This window comes from Pteropus vampyrus, unplaced genomic scaffold (genome assembly GCF_000151845.1).
Source record: "Pteropus vampyrus isolate Shadow unplaced genomic scaffold, Pvam_2.0 Scaffold8, whole genome shotgun sequence".
Taxonomy (NCBI): domain Eukaryota; kingdom Metazoa; phylum Chordata; class Mammalia; order Chiroptera; family Pteropodidae; genus Pteropus; species Pteropus vampyrus.
Window position 1 is genome coordinate 15,552,901 of NW_011888789.1, and position 18,500 is coordinate 15,571,400.

At 32.2% G+C, this 18,500-nt stretch overlaps 1 protein-coding gene across 2 annotated transcripts in view; it reads left to right on the top strand.

Moving 5' to 3' along the window:
- The window catches only part of LOC105300628 (hook microtubule tethering protein 3), a 64,625-nt gene extending 48,225 nt beyond the window's left edge, over window positions 1-16,400 (top strand). For both annotated transcript variants that reach the window (XM_023519841.1, XM_011372938.2), the window contains 5 exons: window positions 1,659-1,741; window positions 2,444-2,544; window positions 3,914-4,018; window positions 4,188-4,259; window positions 6,984-16,400. In XM_023519841.1, coding sequence (XP_023375609.1) covers window positions 1,659-1,741; window positions 2,444-2,544; window positions 3,914-4,018; window positions 4,188-4,259; window positions 6,984-7,124 — 502 coding nt within the window. In that variant the 3' untranslated portion in view covers window positions 7,125-16,400. The remainder of the gene's footprint in view (window positions 1-1,658; window positions 1,742-2,443; window positions 2,545-3,913; window positions 4,019-4,187; window positions 4,260-6,983) is intronic.
- The last annotated feature ends 2,100 nt before the right edge of the window (window positions 16,401-18,500 follow it).

The window sequence follows — 18,500 nt, forward strand, 5'->3', positions numbered from 1 at the left end:
TGATGATCTTTCGCATGCAGACTTAAAACGACGATGGAAATCATTGTCGTTTACACACACCAAATGTGTAAAATTTAAGAATCAGACATATATATTGCCAATCATGTTTGGCAGTGTTGTAATTCTCATCCACTGCAGTTTACTTAGTAAACTTGAACATGCACATATTGTGTGACCCTCAGTTTTTCTCCCCTGTATATACCCTAGATTCCTAGAGATGCTGCTGTCCATGTGTACCAGGAGACATATACAAGTATGGACAAACATTGTTTGTAATCACAGAGAAGTAGAAGCAATACAAATACTACCAATTGTAAAATGATAGATAGAATGAAGTATATTTAAACAATAGAACACTGTACAGCGGTAAAAATGTGTAAACTAGGGCTAACAACAACATAGATGAATCTCAAGAACAGAATGTTAAGTAAAAGATGGAAGTCACAGAACAATACATACAGTATAAGTAATGTATAAAGTAAAAATTGGGCAAAATTAGCAATATATTATTTAGGAATACATACAAAAACCCATTGCAAAAATCATGAAAATGATTAAAATTCTGAATTTTGGTTACCTATAGGAAGGGGATAGGGACACGTGGTTCTGAGATTTCTCTTTCTTAATCTGTTTCTTCACTGGGCTTCGTTTTTCTTATTCTTTAAGCCTTATCCATTTATTTGTGTGTGTGTGTGTGTATGTGTGTCACGCTCAAAGAAATTATTGAAAAAGGAAAATGTATTAATGTATTATGCATTGAAAAGATGAGAAAGAAAAAATAAAGTGCTTTTTTTCTGTATTTCTCAATTTTGGCAGCCTTTTTTCCCTCTCATATTACAGAGTGCAACACTAAATATTACATAGGGAGAATTACATATTTTATATGAACACCAAGAAAAAACTTCAGTTCATTATTTTTTTTTACATTTGTATTAGAATATAACTTAAATACAGTAAAGTACACAAATCCTCAGTTACTAAGTCTATAACTTGATGAATGTTTTCCTACATATATAGGTAACCCAGGTCAACATATAGAATATTTCCAGCAACCCACGAGGATTCTTTATTCTCCCTTCTAATTGATTGATTACATCCTCAAAGTAGCCACTGTGCTGATCTTAATCGCTTTCATTCATTTTGACACTTTCTGAACTTCATATAAATGTAAATCATTCAGAATTGCCCTGTTGTGTCTGACTTCCTATGTTCAGCATTCTGTGATATATCTATCCAGGCAGTTGCATGTATTATTAATTTATTCTTTTTTATTGGTATAGTGTCCTTTCTATTCTTATTCTTAGAATTTCACTTTTTTGCAATAAGATTCTGCATTATGAAACCTCTGCAAAGTTTTTCACTTTTATAATATCCTTATTCCCAGGAAAAATATAAAGATCATTAAGTTCTTTATACCTCTTGTGCAGGTTTATGTAAAAGAAATGACTACCATTTCAAGCTCTGAAATTTTTGTCTCTATTTTTTAGTTATTTAAACAATATTTTAAGTTCATGTTGGATTCATCTTTTCATCTTTGTTTCATTGCAGTGGGTGCTATATGTAAGTGTATTCCAAGAATAAGAACTTAGATTTTTCATTTGACAGGGAAAAAAATCCAAACAGTAGTAGGTGACACAGTGCTACATATTTTGTTACAGAGAAAAACTGCATGAAGCCAATAATGAATTGCAGAAGAAGAGAGCCATTATTGAAGATCTCGAACCAAGATTTAACAACAGCTGTGAGTTTTTCCTAATTAGCATAGTTTTCAATTGGTTAACCATACAGTACCCTGGTGTTAATGAATTTATATAAAATTGTTTATTTTAGAACTAGACCCTCCTACCTATTCTAGCAATTAAAGAATTTGCTTTATTTACAAAAATATATATATAATCTTTACAATATTCCTTAGATTTTTCTAATAGTTCTGAATTTTTTCTTAACTATGGATGCGAATAATGAATATTTTAAAAAATTAGTTTTATAGTGTAGTTGAATATAAGTTAGCCAGACTTTTACTTCTGTTGATATTTACACATATAGATAGCTTGACTTCTTTTAATTCTTTTGTGTGAAGGTGGGAGCAAAACACAGACTTTTACTTTTTTTATTGTAATAAAATATAAAAATGACCATTGTAACCAATGTTTAGGTATACAATTCACTGGCATATTATTCGGCTGTATGTATAGGCCACATTTTCTTTATCCATTCATCCATCAATGGATACTTTTTAATTTAAGCACATCCATACCAGAGTTTTTGTTTATATGAGAAGTTTTTTGTTTAAAAAAATAATTTACATATGAATTGTTTAAAAAGAAAACTATAGGAATAGATCAAACAATCTCTCAAAACTATTACCTATTATTTTGTTAGTTGAAATATTTTTAAAGTTGTTATAGTCTAAAAAAAATTTTTTTAACTGTCTCATCTACAGCCTTAAAAATTGAAGAATTACAAGAAGCTTTACGGAAGAAAGAAGAAGAAATGAAACAAATGGAAGAACGATATAAAAAATACTTAGAGAAAGCCAAAAGTGTAAGTACGCATTCGTGAGCATCTCACTCCACTTCCTGATCACTTCTCAAAAGTGCAAGTACAGTGTGCATCGATGGTATAGTGGCGAGCGTAGCTGTCTTCCAAAAGTGCGGGTACAGTGACTTCTCACATAGAGAGCTGTCAGGAGAAGAGTAAGAAGTACCAAGAGGAAAATGTACCTTTATGTAGGAAATAAGTGGCAATCACCACCTTATACCAGTAACCCAAATTAGCTGTATTAATGGTAGGACAACCATTTTGTCCCTCCTGATGGAATATCATTGCCAATGATACTTAACTTAAATCTAAGCAATCTTCTAGACCTAACTTCAGTTCCTAGGGAAAATGAGATAATTGGAACAAGTTAAATAACACTTTTGGGAAATCATCAGATAAATGCTGAATTTGGGATAAAAGTCAGTATTATGAAAAACAAAAATAGGCATCAGAACACAAGAGGCTGTTATAATTTTTAAAAGCCTAAAGGGACCTATGGACCAAATGCAATGCATTAATTGTTGGGTCCTGGATTAGGAGCAGAAAGGGTAGTTGGAAAAGACATTTTGGAAACACCTGTGGAAATTGAATTTAGACTGAATAGTGATGATTTGTAGAATTATTAATTTTCTTACAGATGATAATGGTATTGTGATTATGTAGGAGAATGTCCTTAGACAGGAGATGCATGCTGTCTTTAAGGATTACGTGTCATCATGTCTACAGATTGCTTTAAAATAGCCTCCGAAGCAATTAAGCACTGTGTGTGTGTGTGTGTGTGAAATCAAATGTGGCAATGTGGCAATTAGTGAATCTGAGGTAAAATGGGTTTTTGTTGTTCTGCCTTTTCAAGTTTTCTATAAGTTTGGTAGTTTTTGATAGTAAAAGTATTGGGCCAAAAAGCAAAAAAGACCTTTCCTAGACCTCAAGTTGGCCAGCTAGAATTACATCACATGCCTGTGCCTAAACTGAGCCACTGGCAGAAGAGGAAATGGGCCACATGATAGGCTTCTAAACCAATGGGACCCACTTCCTAAGTATATGTCTGGTCAGAGGCAAAGGGTTAGCTGAACCATATCAGAAGAAAGGAAAAGGGTAGACAGCTATCAGTAATGTCTGCTGTAGTATCATTTATTAATTTTAAGCCAGAATTACTTCTTATAATTGATTCTTTTACATAATTTAAAAGTTTTATATAATTAAAAGTTGTAACTATTGAATATTATTTCATACATTCAAAATTTAAAGTATCCTTGTAAGATAGCTTTTGACTCTCACAAAGATTATCCTTTTTTTAAAATAAGTGCTTCTTTAGATGTTACATTCTTTAAATTTGAGACTTTAAAGTTTTTTCTTTTATTATTTTTTGCAGGTTATCCGTACTTTAGATCCTAAACAGAATCAAGGAGCAGCACCAGAGATACAAGCTCTTAAAAATCAGCTCCAGGAACGGGAACGACTGTTCCATTCATTAGAGGTATTTCGCTATACTATACAATAAGATAATTGATTTTTGATTCTCTTTTTTTTCCTAGAAGCCTTGCTATATGCAGCTCTGTCCATTAATTTTGACAGTTAATTGTGACTATGTTATTGATATTGAGTTGTTTTTCATCTCTATGTGTTTATATGTGCTCGTTTTTTAGAAAGAATATGAGAAAACTAAGAGTCAACGAGAAATGGAGGAGAAATATATTGTTAGTGCCTGGTACAATATGGTAAGAAAATAACACTTCAAAATGTATATTGTAAAGTTCAGCGAATATATAGTCTTTATTATTACACTCTTTACTGTAGAAGTAATTCTACCAAATGAATCTGAAAGTAATTGCTATCCTAACACACACTAACAAAACCTTAATGCTGACCTTAGGACTGAAAAGCAGATAATAAGAACCACTATGAACAGTATTAAAGTATTTTCAACACATCATTATCCCTAGAGAACAGGAGGATAAATGACAGTTTGATTTCTGTCTCTCAGAACTTCTTTCTTCTACTGCATCTATTATTTAGATATTTTAATAATTCAGGTATTTTAATAATATCTGAATAACAGATGCAGTAGCTTTTGTTTTGTGGGACTATTTCATTACCTTTGCAAGAGTGGTACTTAACACTGAGTATACTTTATCTCATAGGGTTTGGGAAATGTTTACAGTTGTTAGACCCTGAGGTTTTGAAATTGGATTTTTCAACACAAAAAAACTTTAGATGTATTGCAGGGGAAAACAAATGCTATCAACATTCTGGTTTCAATAAGATTTTCTGGATATATGAATAGCTGTGGATTTTTAAGAATGCTGTACTTTTTTCAGTAATTTTTCCTAGACATTTTGTCTTCTTTTTCTTTTTTTATCTTCTTCCCAGTGAGACCACTTCTGCATTTTCAAAATGTTAGTGTCTCGAGGCAGGAAATCAAACCAGATTCCTTTCACCAACCCCCTCTCACCCTGTAGCTGTGTATTGACACAATACCATTGTTTCTGTTTTACAGGTATAATTGATACTGTGTCTTAAAGTTTAGTGTCCCAGACTTCCTAATAATGTGACTTGATCTTTGTCAAAAATTCATACAATTTCATGACATATCCACATTGGTATTTGCCTTGGTAAAATTTTTTTCACTATTTTTTAAGAAAAGAGAAAATTATATTGGGTTTAGAATACTGTTATTGCTAACAAATTTAGGTTTCTTGTAAATTAAAAAATTTTAAATAGGACAAAAACTATATATTTAAGAAAGTTTTCTGGGAACTAGTCCTGACTCCACCTATTCTGTTTCTTCTTTGCCCTCCTTAAAGATTAGTAATAGCTATCTTGGAGCTCTGCCCTTTAATCCTTATTAGTAATTTCATATTCTTGATTGATTTTTATGACTTCACATATTATGTTTCCTATGGAATTAAATTTATCCTATGATATAGTATTAAGGAATAATCCTAAACATCAGCTCTCTGGAGAGCGAAGGAATAACTCCGTGTAGACACATACAAGTTATGTTCAGATAAGATAGCCAGTAATAGCTTCATATATACATTCAGGAAGTTCTGCATCTCAGACAACTGAAAAGGAAGTGAAGATTGTGAGTGCTGGGAAAAGGTATTAAGTATCTCAGAGAATGGCCTTGTGATGGATACTTAGGTCTTAAAAAGTGTATGAAGAATTTGAATAAGTTGCTTAGAATATGAAAGTAAAAATATAGTATGTTTTAAATAAAATATAATTGTTAATATATGTAGTCAAATTAATAAATAAAGGTTACCAATAGATATTTGTCAATTCTATTCAAGTCCTTAAATGTTTTCATTTCAAATTGAGGGAAAAACCTGTTCTGGATTTTCTCATTGGTAAATGGAGGAATGTTATTTATTTAGGTATATGTGATAGACTGCAATTCTATTAAAAATGCAAAGCCATGACCAGTGTTTTCCCTAGAAGTTAACTAGTGATAGGACAGTTTATGTTTTAGTCTTCTGTCTTCTGTGCCAGTTTGCAGGTTCATTCCAGAAAAGCCGTTGTGTCTTTTCACATAACTCAACTTATCTGCCTGACTCTTCCTGGCTCCCAGCTGCTCATTTCTTCCTTGTTACCACCTTCCACTTCCTTCCATCAGTTTACTTGTATCCAGTCACTGCTAAGGTTAAACAGTGCTGTCAGTTCTCAATGTTTCTCTGGGTAGGATTCTGCTGTGGCTTATTAGATGAGTACCAAAACCACTTTTTTCCTGACCTCATAGGCTTGTCATTGTTGTAATTGCTCCTTCTTTAGAGAGCACGCCCGAGGTTTCCTCCCTCTTGTTAAGGTGCTCTGGGCCCAGGAACCGTGGCTCCTCTCCCCTCTAAGCTGGTAGGCCATCCTCCTGTCTTCAAGAAAAACCCGTGCTCTCTCTGTTGGGCCCTTTGTTTTGGGGCTTTAAGGAACTTTTCTTAATTTGTTTGAGAATAGAAGTCTGCCTGAAGAAAAGAAAAACAGCATGGTGGTATGTATTATACTTAGTCTGCCTTTCCACTTAAGAAACAGGAAGTGCATTTATGGTTTTCCATTCTACATATGGCCTGTGATTTCCACAACTCCTTGAATCAATCAACTGCTACCAATCAATCGCACTTTTTTCCTTGGAAAAATCACTTCATATATTTGTTTGGAAAGGGAATGTATGATTGAGAATGGGTAATATATTCCAAAAATCTGTTTCTATTATCTATGTTTTGGTTATTGTAAATTCAGAAAATTAAGCCTTAATTTTTCCAAAGGAAGATTTGTACCTAATCGTTGGAACTAAAATGTCTCCATAAGGTTTTAATCTATAATGAGCAGAATTAACATTCCTAATTGTGCCTTATGATGCAATGTAACAAATTCTGCATGATGGAATTTTCTTTTGTGAGAGTATGTTCCATTATTTTTTCATTAATTACTCTTTTTTCTGTGTTACGTAGGGAATGACTCTGCATAAAAAGGCGGCTGAAGATAGACTCGCTAGTACAGGTTCAGGGCAGTCCTTTCTGGCTAGGCAGAGGCAAGCAACCAGCACAAGAAGATCTTACCCAGGCCACGTTCAACCAGCCACGGCAAGGTAGAAAAATCTTGCCATTAGAATATAAAACACCCTGCATTCAAAACATACTTCTGTTATACATAACACCATTTCAGGAAATTCAGCCAGCTTATTTTTTGTTTCTATTTTATGTTACTATTTAGTTGTTTCTCATTTGAGGACTTTCTCCTGTATCTGTAATGTTTTAGTTTCTTGGTCTTTTATTTTGTAGTTTTTTCAGTTCCTTTTAATGTGCCAAAAATTTTTTAAACGCCCAATTAAAAGTGTTGTATGATAGTGTAGTACTTTTCTTTGTATGAAAACATCCTTTCCCCAATGGTGTAGGCTTTGTAATGAATTAGATTTTTTGCCAATAATTGATATACAGTTTATATTCTTTATTGTGCCTCTGTGTTACCATGCTTTATAAGAATGTCTTTGTTTAAAGGGAATTAATCTTTTTATGATGTATTAATCTGTGTTTTCAATTGTTTTCAAATGCAATTCAAATGACTTGCATACCTACTATATAAAATGAATGGTTGGCAAGTGCACTTTTTGCAAAGACATAAATTCATTGGCAGAGGTGCTGATCAGATCTTACCTAAGGCACGTGATAGAATTATTTAAAGAGGAAAAATTCGTTATTACATTGTTTTATAGGAAATTAAATTTGTTTGAAGATTTGGAAACCATTTTTAAAACATAAATATAGAATTTTATTATTTTCTGCTATCTTGTTGCTGGAAGAAGTGAATGCATTGGTTAGGTTATTGGGGAGGGATTACAAGAGAAAAAAAAAGAGTCAGTGCATTAATTTTTTTCTCATTTGGGAATGTCACAGTAACTGAGGATCAAATTCTGGCAGTGTGGCTGATATTTATAGTTTTAATTACCTTCCACATCTAAAAGATTTATTTTTCATACACTTATAAGGAATAGGTAGCCTTACCTTTTAGGCAACTTCTTGTTGACTTGCAACTCATTTGTTTTACTTATTAGTATAAACCCTTCTATTTCTCAATAATTCCTAATACTTAACATCTTAATATCAGTCATTAAGATCAATAAGTGACTTCTTATATGTGATGTTGTAGCAGGTCTTTTACATTTTTTTCTTAATTCTATGTATTAGTCCAAGAATTTGCTACTGAAAAGATTCTCTTGGGTATTTGGTTGCCCCAAAGTGCTTAGATTTGTTAATAGATTGTAAACCGTGTTTATTTACCTTGATGAATGGCTGTCAAGTAATAATGATTGTAAAGCACTTTGACTATATAAGGTGCTATATAAATGTAAAATATCATTTATTTGAAAATGAAATGCCTCTGCCCAGACTTTCCCTATTGACTTAAGTATTTGGTCCCCAATTATATTTAAGTACCCCTCGAGCCTTTTTCTTGCATCATAGCCCATTTTTTAAAAGCAAAAAATTACTGAAATAAGGTAGATTTTGTTTTTATTTTTAGATAGGTCACTTAATAAGATAATTTCATTTCATGTACTTGCTATTTGGAAGTTCAGGTTTCATTTAGTTCTGTACATGAACAAATTAGTAACTTTAAATCAAGCTAAATGTAATTGAGAATTTTTAGAAACTATTCAAATGCTTAATTTTAAATCCTTCTTTTTTTATAAGAAAATTGACCTAAAAATTAGTAGTGTTTTTATTTGTCCTCAGAAAGCATACTTGAAGGAAGTATTAGAATATACACAGAAATGACTCCATGCACTGTGCTAAATTTTACATTAAATACAGAAGTCTAAGCGCAGTGTGAATGCTTCTGCCTGATAAGACCATAAAGCAGGAAGAATTAGTAATAATGGAGAGAACCACATGCATGAGTAGAATGTATTGTGGGGCTTCAGAAGGCTAAGCAGACCTCATCAACAATAAAAGATTAAAAACTATTTAAAATGGTTCTTACCCCCAACCCCTCATTTCTCAAATAGCATAAGGATTCAACTGTTTTAAAACAGGATGTGAACACTAACTTTGGTAAAATTTAAATTATTGGAAATTATACCTACAGAATAAGGTAAATAAACATAAAAGATTCTATGAACTATTCATTAAAATGGTTACATCTCATGAGATTAGAGGTTTTTAATATTAGTTCTCTATTTACTGCCTCAGCCCTGGTCCCCTTCCTACCTACCTACTCAGATATAGGTCTCTAAATGGTTGAAAAGGTTTTAAAGGAAGTTTATATATTTTTCATCAGCATCTGTTTCATGCTATTCTTTTGACACAAGTATAACTTTCATTCTCCTTTACTGTTCCATTAAAGTTTAGTGCATCACTTTTACTACATAGAAGAAATTATTTCTAAAAAAATATATATTAGAAGTAAAACGTAGCTGTAACAGTGACAACCCTGTTTCCCTTGCCTAGCTTTGGACAGGATTTATGAAATTTCTGTTTCCAGTAATGATTAATAATTTCTCAGGAGGTTCATGATGATGCATGGTATGTCAGAAGTTAAGACATTGGGTGCTTTATCTAAATGTGAGCTCTTCTGTGCTATATTTTTACAAACTCCTTATATACAGTAGCTTCATGCAGCTATAGTTCATTTAGACAGGGGAGCAAGTCCTGGTCTCAGCAGTGGAGTAAGAACAGTGTTATTCATTAGGTTGGGGTGAGCCATCATCCTAGAGTCCGAATTCTTATAAACAAAAGTTTATTTTCTGTTTTCCTTCTAACCAGGGTAAGAAAATACAAAGACTGACTAAGGAACATTAAAGCATAACATTTATGTTTTGCATTGTGTTTTTAAGAAATTCACAATGGGAAAAACAAATCCAGCAAATATTAGGGTTGACCACATCTAGAGAGAGAATAAATAATATAGCTGTACTTAAAAACTTGCAAACATTTGATATCTGATATCATTTGTCTAATAACTTGACAATAACTAAGAAAAAGAAGTCCCTAAAGGACCAATGTACTGAAATTGATCAAGGTTGAATTATTTCTGTTAGATAGCCAGCCCTAGCCTGGCAAAAATTGTCTTAATAGGATGATTAAATTATAATAAGGAAATATCTGTAATTTTTTCGAGTTTTTATTGTTTTATTTATATAATAAAAGGTCAGTTGTACAAAATTAAGCTGAATGTTATTCAATCAGAAACATCAGCCTATATGTTATATTTCATTAGTTTTCACAAAGGCATGAAAATCCATGCGTAAATGGATCAGCAATTAGTGATAAGTGAAAGATGAGTTAAATTGAAGAAAAGACACATTTTATTTATGAACTGCTTTATTCGCATTTTTTTCAATAACAGTTTTGTTCATTCTTGTTAATGAAATGAAATATTGAGTGTCTTTTCCTCTCAGATAAGCATTCATCTTTTAAAGATAATACCATACTAAAAACTTGAAAATCTTTATCCCATTATAAGAATTATCTTGGAAAAACAATCTAAATTTTTTAAATTATCTTATCTCTGAATTTAGTCTCCAGTTGTCTAGATCTCAGACTCCAGGAATGTTACAGTTATCCTCAGTTGGAACCTGTGAGATTTATCTGAAAAAGCATCCACAAACCACAGGTAGTATAAACCTAGCTAGTTCACAGACCTGTAGATCAGAACATCTGTGATCCTAAAGTAAGAGGAAAGTACCTGGCATCTTGTTTTGGCTAAGAGCAAAATAACAACCTCAAGACAAAATGCTTTTTGTTGTCTATTCATTAAACTATGGAAGGATATTTTGGCCTTTTAGCCTTATATTATGAAAGGACTCTTTCCCTAGAAATGGCTATGAAACTAATGTAACATTGTACTTCTCAACAGTGGAGCCTATGTGATATCCTAAAGTAGGATAAAAGAGTGTATTGTACTCAACAAAAGAAAAATGAGATATCAGAAACTTTGAAACTTATTTTAGCATGTTTTTATTTTTCCCTTTTTAGTTAAAAGGGTTTTCCATTTAATAATGATAATCTCTTTTCCTGTAGTTATCACTGTCAAAATGGCAGCTGATTTTGGTAGTTGTACAACCCAGTTTCATTACATTTAGACAGCAGTTTCAGAGCTTATTCTTTGTAACTACAATGATTTCACTGTTTTATATCATGAGGTTTTTATAAGAGGAAAGTTATTCTCAATATATCTGTCATCTAATTTTTACTTTCTACAAAGTATATTGAAATAATAATTGGTATATGTTCCTTTTATCGGAAAACTTGAAAAGGTTTTATTGTCTAATTTCAGCACAATAATTTTATTATGCTGAAATTTTGCAATTAATAGCATTCATTTCTCAGAAGCCTAAAAAACTTGAAATTGTTACTGACACAGCTATTTTACTGACACAGCTATTTTCTACCCTGCCCCATTCCCTCAAATCACAGAAGCAGTAATATTTAGCTTTCTTTTTATAAAATGAAGGACAGCACAAATGTGATGACATCCATCTCTTTTAAATCGCTTATTATGTTCTTGAGAAGTATGTACTCATTATTTTGTTTTTAAACAACTTTTTATCAATCCAATTCACATGTATTATCTTTATGAATATAAACACCTATTTATATTTTGTGTTATCTTGAAATATTCTTGGATTCTTCACAGTGCACTTAAAATGATAGAAAAGGGACATTAGGTTGAGAAACTAGAGACCTGAACCTAATGATGGCAAGTATATGAGTTCTGGCAGTTGTGGAAGATCTATAAATGTTTTCTAACAGTTATATTATTAGCAATTATGTGATGTCTCCAGTATTTTTCTGTTTTCTGATATTTCCCAACAATAGTCTATAACATAAGTTTGTATGCTGTATATAAGTGAGCATAGAAATCTGAGAAAGTATGAGAACTGCTCTTAAGGCAAATTGATTGCTAGAAAGTAGAATGGATTATCGGGATAAGAAATGGCCTAATTATAAACAAATATCCAGGCAGATGGAAATACTAATACAATTAAAACTTACACCGTTTTAACAAATGTTCCTAAAGTAACAGTTTATGTAAAATTATCTGACTTTATTATATGATCATTCAATTAAAAAGAGTAGACAAAAATATAATTCCTTCCCTTCAGTGGTCATTGTTAACCGTATATGTTATTGTTGGAGGGGAAAGCATCTCTTTTCATTTTGAAACTGTTAACCCATTACTAAACGTAAGATAGTGATTTAAGGCCATTAAGGATACTATAACTTGATGAGATGAGAAGAAATCTGTAGTGGCTGAAAATCACTTTCTAACAGTTACCTAGATCTGCTGCTTTATCTAGTTTACAAACCATAGGCTCAATTTTATTATTCCCCTTAATTATGCATAGTAGCCCCACAGAAAATTTTCTTCAAAGTAAAGGCAAGACTAAACATTCGAAAAGATATATATTCAAGGAGAGCCCTGATATATATTAACACCAGGGTCTGAATTAGATGTTTAGGGTCTAAAGATGAAATCATCAGAGAAGGTATCCATAGCCTGAAGATTTTTAGGCCCGTGGGGCTATCAAATACCCCAAATTATATCTACTCAGAGGAGTTAAAGGAAGAAGTAAATATCATGAGAACAGTCTCAAAGTAAGAAAAAGAAAACTACCAAAGCATGCTGTAGCTTTCTTTAATAATGTATGTGGAAGACTTCTGAGCAGGCATTATCATTGTAGAGATCTCTAAATTGACAAATGAAAATAATTAGTTTAGCAATTGTAATAAAAGGGACTCGTGTTTATTCTTGGTCTATTTGTCAACCTACGGGCAGTGATTACTGTATATACATTTTATCTTGTGTTTATTTTATATATGCCACTAGTAGAGATGAGTATCTTAATATTATTTACCATTACTCCTAATCATTTATGTATTATTTATCCTTCACTCCAAGATCCACAGCACTTTACTAATATTAGATAATTATTTTCCTTGTACCTTCCTGTGGCACATCCTATTTATCTTTTCCACTGGGGTTCTTTTCCTTATTTTGGAGCACTACTAAGAAGAATGTAAAAGATTGCCCAAATAAATGGGCTATGTGCTCTTCTTGAAATTTTAAAAGTCAGATCTGAAATTCTAAGTCTGGAAATCTAGTTGAAATTGGGTTGGGGCTATGAAGCATGAATTATATTTTGTATTTCACATTAATAAGACTCTTTTTATAAGTTAATCACTCATGAAACCAAGTTCTCTCAAATGCAGACACCCTTGAAACTTTTTGTTTTCTGGAGTTGTAGTAATAAAATATAATCTTCTGATGAATCAGAAGATGTTCTTAGCTTTGATTTCCCTGTCTCCTAAAATACAAACCTACAAACTGTACTTAATTTTCCTAGTTTCTTCATCATTGTGTGTACCCAGTGACAGGATAAAGACAGCCAGGTTCCAGGAGCTGTGAAGTCAAAAAATCTGGAAAGCGATGGGAGTGAGGTAATGGGAAAAGGAAGACACTAAAGATGGCACAATACTACAAAAATATTCTTAGTTCTTCTATAACATATAGCAAAGTTTTTGGCGTGTTCAACTGAGAGAAGTTTTTAGGAGTCAGGACTCTCTTCCTTTTGTAACAAATATATTAGTATTCAAATCATAGTCCAAAAGTACTGAAATATTTGTCGTTACATAAGCATCGACACATATGATTACTGCCGAAGAATAGGAAGATTTGCTCATAAGAACACGGTCTTAGAGTTTTGTTTTACTTTGTGTTTTTAAATGAGAGAAATATTTTTATAGTGTGAAAAGTTTAGTATTCTGCAGTATCTCCTATTCTACTGATGTGCTTTGCTTAGGCAGGTTACCTAAAAGAGACCAACACTGAAATAGAGAAGTCTAGGCTCTGCTCTGACCTTTGAGGGAAGAGCTGCTTTTTGTCCTTCCAGAGTAAAAAATTAAACACACACACACACAAACACACAAGAGGACAAAATATGTTTTGAATATCTACTAATTAGTTGTTGAATGGCTAAGTCTCCTCCTAATTGTCTTTATCTTCCACTGGCTTCCTGTTCATCTAAATAAGAATAGATTCTGGACCTGCATTGTCCAATTCATGAGCCAATTTACATTTAAATTAAATAAAATTAAATACATTTACATTTAAATTAAATAAAATTATAAATTTAATTCCCCAGTTACCTAGCCACACTTTAAGTGCTTCAGTAGCCACACATGGATAGTGGTTACCATATTGGATAACACAGATACAGACATTTTCATCATTGCAGAAAATACTTTTTGCCAGTGCTGTAATACCCAGAGAGAAAATAAGGACAAAATAAAGGTATTCAGTTAATTTAGCATAACTCAGATCTTACCGCAATAGTTGAATAAAACTATTTTATTAAAATTAACACCAGCCTTGGGAAAATTAAAACCCCATTCTTTGAAACTAGTTTTCAGTATATATTTTTAAACAGATTCTCAGCACTTTACTTTTCAAGTGATATAATTAAATCATTTCATAAATCATAACTTAGTATCTTCAGGTTTTTTTTCCTTTTTTATGTAGTATCTTAACATTAACGATGCATAGTTTCTAACATGGAGCAGAAACTGATGAATGCTTAATTTATTTATAAATAAAAAGTAATAAGCATCATACCCTTCTATTTCATTACTTTTAAATCTATATAGAGCTAACAAAATTTGCTAACAGATTTTTGGTTCTGTCCCCAAAATCACAGTTGATTATCTTCTACCTTAAAAGTACATCAAGATCCAAATAATTTATTTGGTTTTCTTCAGTTTCTTGCTCTTAATAAGATAGATTATGAATCAAGTTAAGTTTTATGTATGCAGCAAACATTTTATTCCAGTTACTTAGTTAATGAAACATTTTTTAATATTTACTAATTTATTTGGCTTTTAATAAAGTGCTTAACATAACTAAAAGGATCTACAGGAATGCATCTTTGAGTTTTTAATGAAAATGAGAGACTAATCATAATTCTTTTGAGTCAGCTTGGACTCAGTTAAAACTATCCTATTCCGATGCTTTCCTCTTCATTTAAACATTTTTTTTAATCAAGTATCAAATTCCAAGCAAATTATGATAAAATTCTTTTGTCGTTCAAGTTCAGATGACTAACGGTATGATTTGAATTTATTTTCTTGGTGGCCTAATTTAATGTGTGTTCTACAGAGACTCATATTAGTTAAGGGAAGATCTCAATGTGCTTGAAATAAGAAATAGCATTTTAGTATAAATATAGGAAATGACTGTATACAATTACAAATCAATGATTCGAGGCCTTCTAATTTTTTAAATAGTAGCCTTTTGTTTTTAATAGCCTTAGTTATTTAAAATTCAGATGCACTACAGTGTCATTGCTGTCACTAACTTTTCTGTTTATAGGTTATGTGTAATTCAGAATGCTTTGTGCTCAGAAGATAATTTCCAGGTTTATCTTATTATGCAGTGTTCATGTTTTGACAATTGTCTCACCATTTATAACACCCAATTTTTGGTTGTATAATGAATGGTAAAATTCAAACATATTTAATAATTTGCCTTATTTTGATTAATAAATTCTATCAAAGATTTGGGGATAGAAAGAGGCTTTTTTTCCCCCCTAGAGTAGAGTATATTTTAAACTTTTCAGATGAGCTGGAAAACACCTTAGTACATTGGAGTTGGAGTTGTATTGATTACAACTCAGCTCTAAAGCCTTATACTCATGTCTTAAGTATTATTGATTGTTCTGTGAATTGTTAGTTTCATATTTGACATTGTAGTTACCCACCTTGCAGTTTAGCCTTTGCAAAAAAGGATATTGCTAGGTATATTATTATTTCTGGTTGACTATTGAATTTATAATTTCACAATTTCATTCTTTGTCATTATAACCCAAAAATGAAATCCACTTAGGACTCTCAATTTCTCATTTCACTAGTGGAATCAATACAGATTTAGCAACATTGTACATAATGGCATCCAAGTATTTTTCCACTGTTAAGTTTACCAACTTGGTAAACTTCTGTGTTAGATTGGTGGATTTTCTCACTGTTTTCTGAGGTGAATGACTTGTTAGAGAGCCTCATTAAGAAATTTTTTACTAAAGTCACAAAAATATAAAGTCCAAGAAAGCACCATAAGACAGATTTTTAATTTTTTTGAGATCTTATATTTCCTTTTGATATCACTTAATCATTTTAATTTTATGACTGCCAACTTGTTGTGATATTAATTATATGTACATGTTTATATGTATGCATATAATATATGTATATGTATATGAAGAATAAAGTTAAGATTTGGTCAAACTATATTTTCCCATTCAAGTACAAAAATGTTTTCAAGGCTGCAAAAAGTGTACAGTTGTTAAATAAGTTGTAAATAAAGACTTGTATAAAAATTCAGCCGAGATTTTTTTCTGCTCTTAAATCATAACAAACATATATTTAATAATTGTCTAATAGTATTTGTCCATTTGCCTTTTGCACTTGACAAAGAGTTCTCTCAATTTAAAGATTATGTCACTGATTTATTGTCAATCAGGAATATTCTTTAAGTTTTTTTTCCAGTACCTGTGATGGATTTTGTTTTGATTTAGGCTGTTACTTAATATTTGTAAACTGATTGTCCAAAGTTCTTAGGGACAAAAGTTAAACACATATTCTCCCCTCTTAGAGTTAACGTGTTAACATGATCAATCTTACCACAGGCAGTACAGCAAGAACCAATGGCAGAGTGTTTGCATTGTTTAACAGTGTAAAGCATTATTGTTGGCGTACTACTTAGACAATAGGTGCCCCTCTTCCTGTCTTGTAGACCCTTACAATTCACCGTTTTTCCCACCTTCACCCTAAACATTGGCATCTTGTTAAAATATGGCATCTTCAGTGTTATGTACAGTGGTAGTAGCAGTGTGGAAATTGATTATATTTACATTAAAACAATTCAAAAGTGAACTTAGCTCCAAGACTTAAAAACTAGACTGCATGTAGCCAAAATTGTGCTCATTTTAATGTGCATTTAATGTGGCATTTTAACGTTGGAAAGATCTAAATATATTTTCTTCACTCATTAGCATGGAGGTAACCATATAAAGGTTAGCATTTATTGAGTATCTGCCCTGGGTATTTAATATTGAAGCAGAGGAGAAGGGATGAAAAGGTAGGTTGAATCACAAAAATTAAACGGAAGAAAATACTTTTGTCTTCAAAGATTTGTATAATCAAAGGGGCCTAACATAGAAAAATTCTCAAAAAGTATCCCAGCTGAAGGTCTACCAGTTTGCCTAAGTACGTTTATGCTACATCACAAACCACTCCAAAACTTAATGGCTTTAAATAATGTATTATCTCTCTCAAGTCTGGAGAAAGTATCAGTTGCTCTCAATTGGGGTCCTTCATTTGATTGAAGTTAGATGATGCCTGAAGCTAGAGTCATCTGAAGGCTGTTCTCACATGTTTGGTACCCTGACTGATATGGACAGAACACCTGAGGGCTGGTCACGCAAATCAACACAACCTCCTGACATGACTAGTTTGGACACTCTCACAAAATGAAGTCTCAGGGTAGATGGACTGACTTCACGAAGCTAGCTTTCCCCAGAGCCAGACTTCCCAGAGACCCGGGTAAAAGCCTTACAGTTTCTTAGGACCTACCCTTGGAAACTGCAAAGCAACACTTCTCTTTTATTTGTCATAAATGTCACAACCAAGACTAGGTTCAAGGGGATGACCACATACACTTCTCAGTGGAGGACTAACCAAGTTACCACAGCTACTGTTTTGAATTCAAAGAGAAGAAAGATTTCTGCTATGAAGATCATACTTCTGAAGTCAAAATCTCTCCCCATTTTCTAATCCCTGTGTCAAATACATTAACGGTGCAGAACAATCAGGTATGTAACTTAAGTAGGAACAAAACTTCATGTAAATACTACACAGAATTCTGGTAAGTTTGAAAAGCCATAAATGCACTAGTACTTCTTTTGACAGGTATCTAATTGTATGTCACATCAGCTATAAAATGTTTCTACCCCTTACTCTGGTAGTTAATTTTGGTGACTATATTTTAAGGAAATTGTCCAAAGTATGAATGTCTTAAGTGTAGTGATGAACTGTACATAATCCTAGCCAGAGTCCTCCATTTGTACAATACATGCCTTCTCCTAAAGGACATATTTCCAGAGATTTACACCGCCACCTCATATTTTCAGGGGTTTTTTTGCCTCTACTGAATCTTTCCCATTAACATAAAAAATGCTGTTTTTTTCCTCATATTTTCAAACTGTCTTTATTAACAAATTGTTCATTTTTAATCTGCATATTTTTAAAGTGCAATTTTATAATACTTGAAATGGATACACATGATGAATCACAACAGTCAAAATGAGCATATCCATTGCCCCAAAAAGTTTTTTCAGGCCCTCCTACTTTCCCTGCACTGATCGCCATCTCTGGACAACCACTTCTCTGCTTGCTTTCACTATAGATTATTTTGCATAGTCT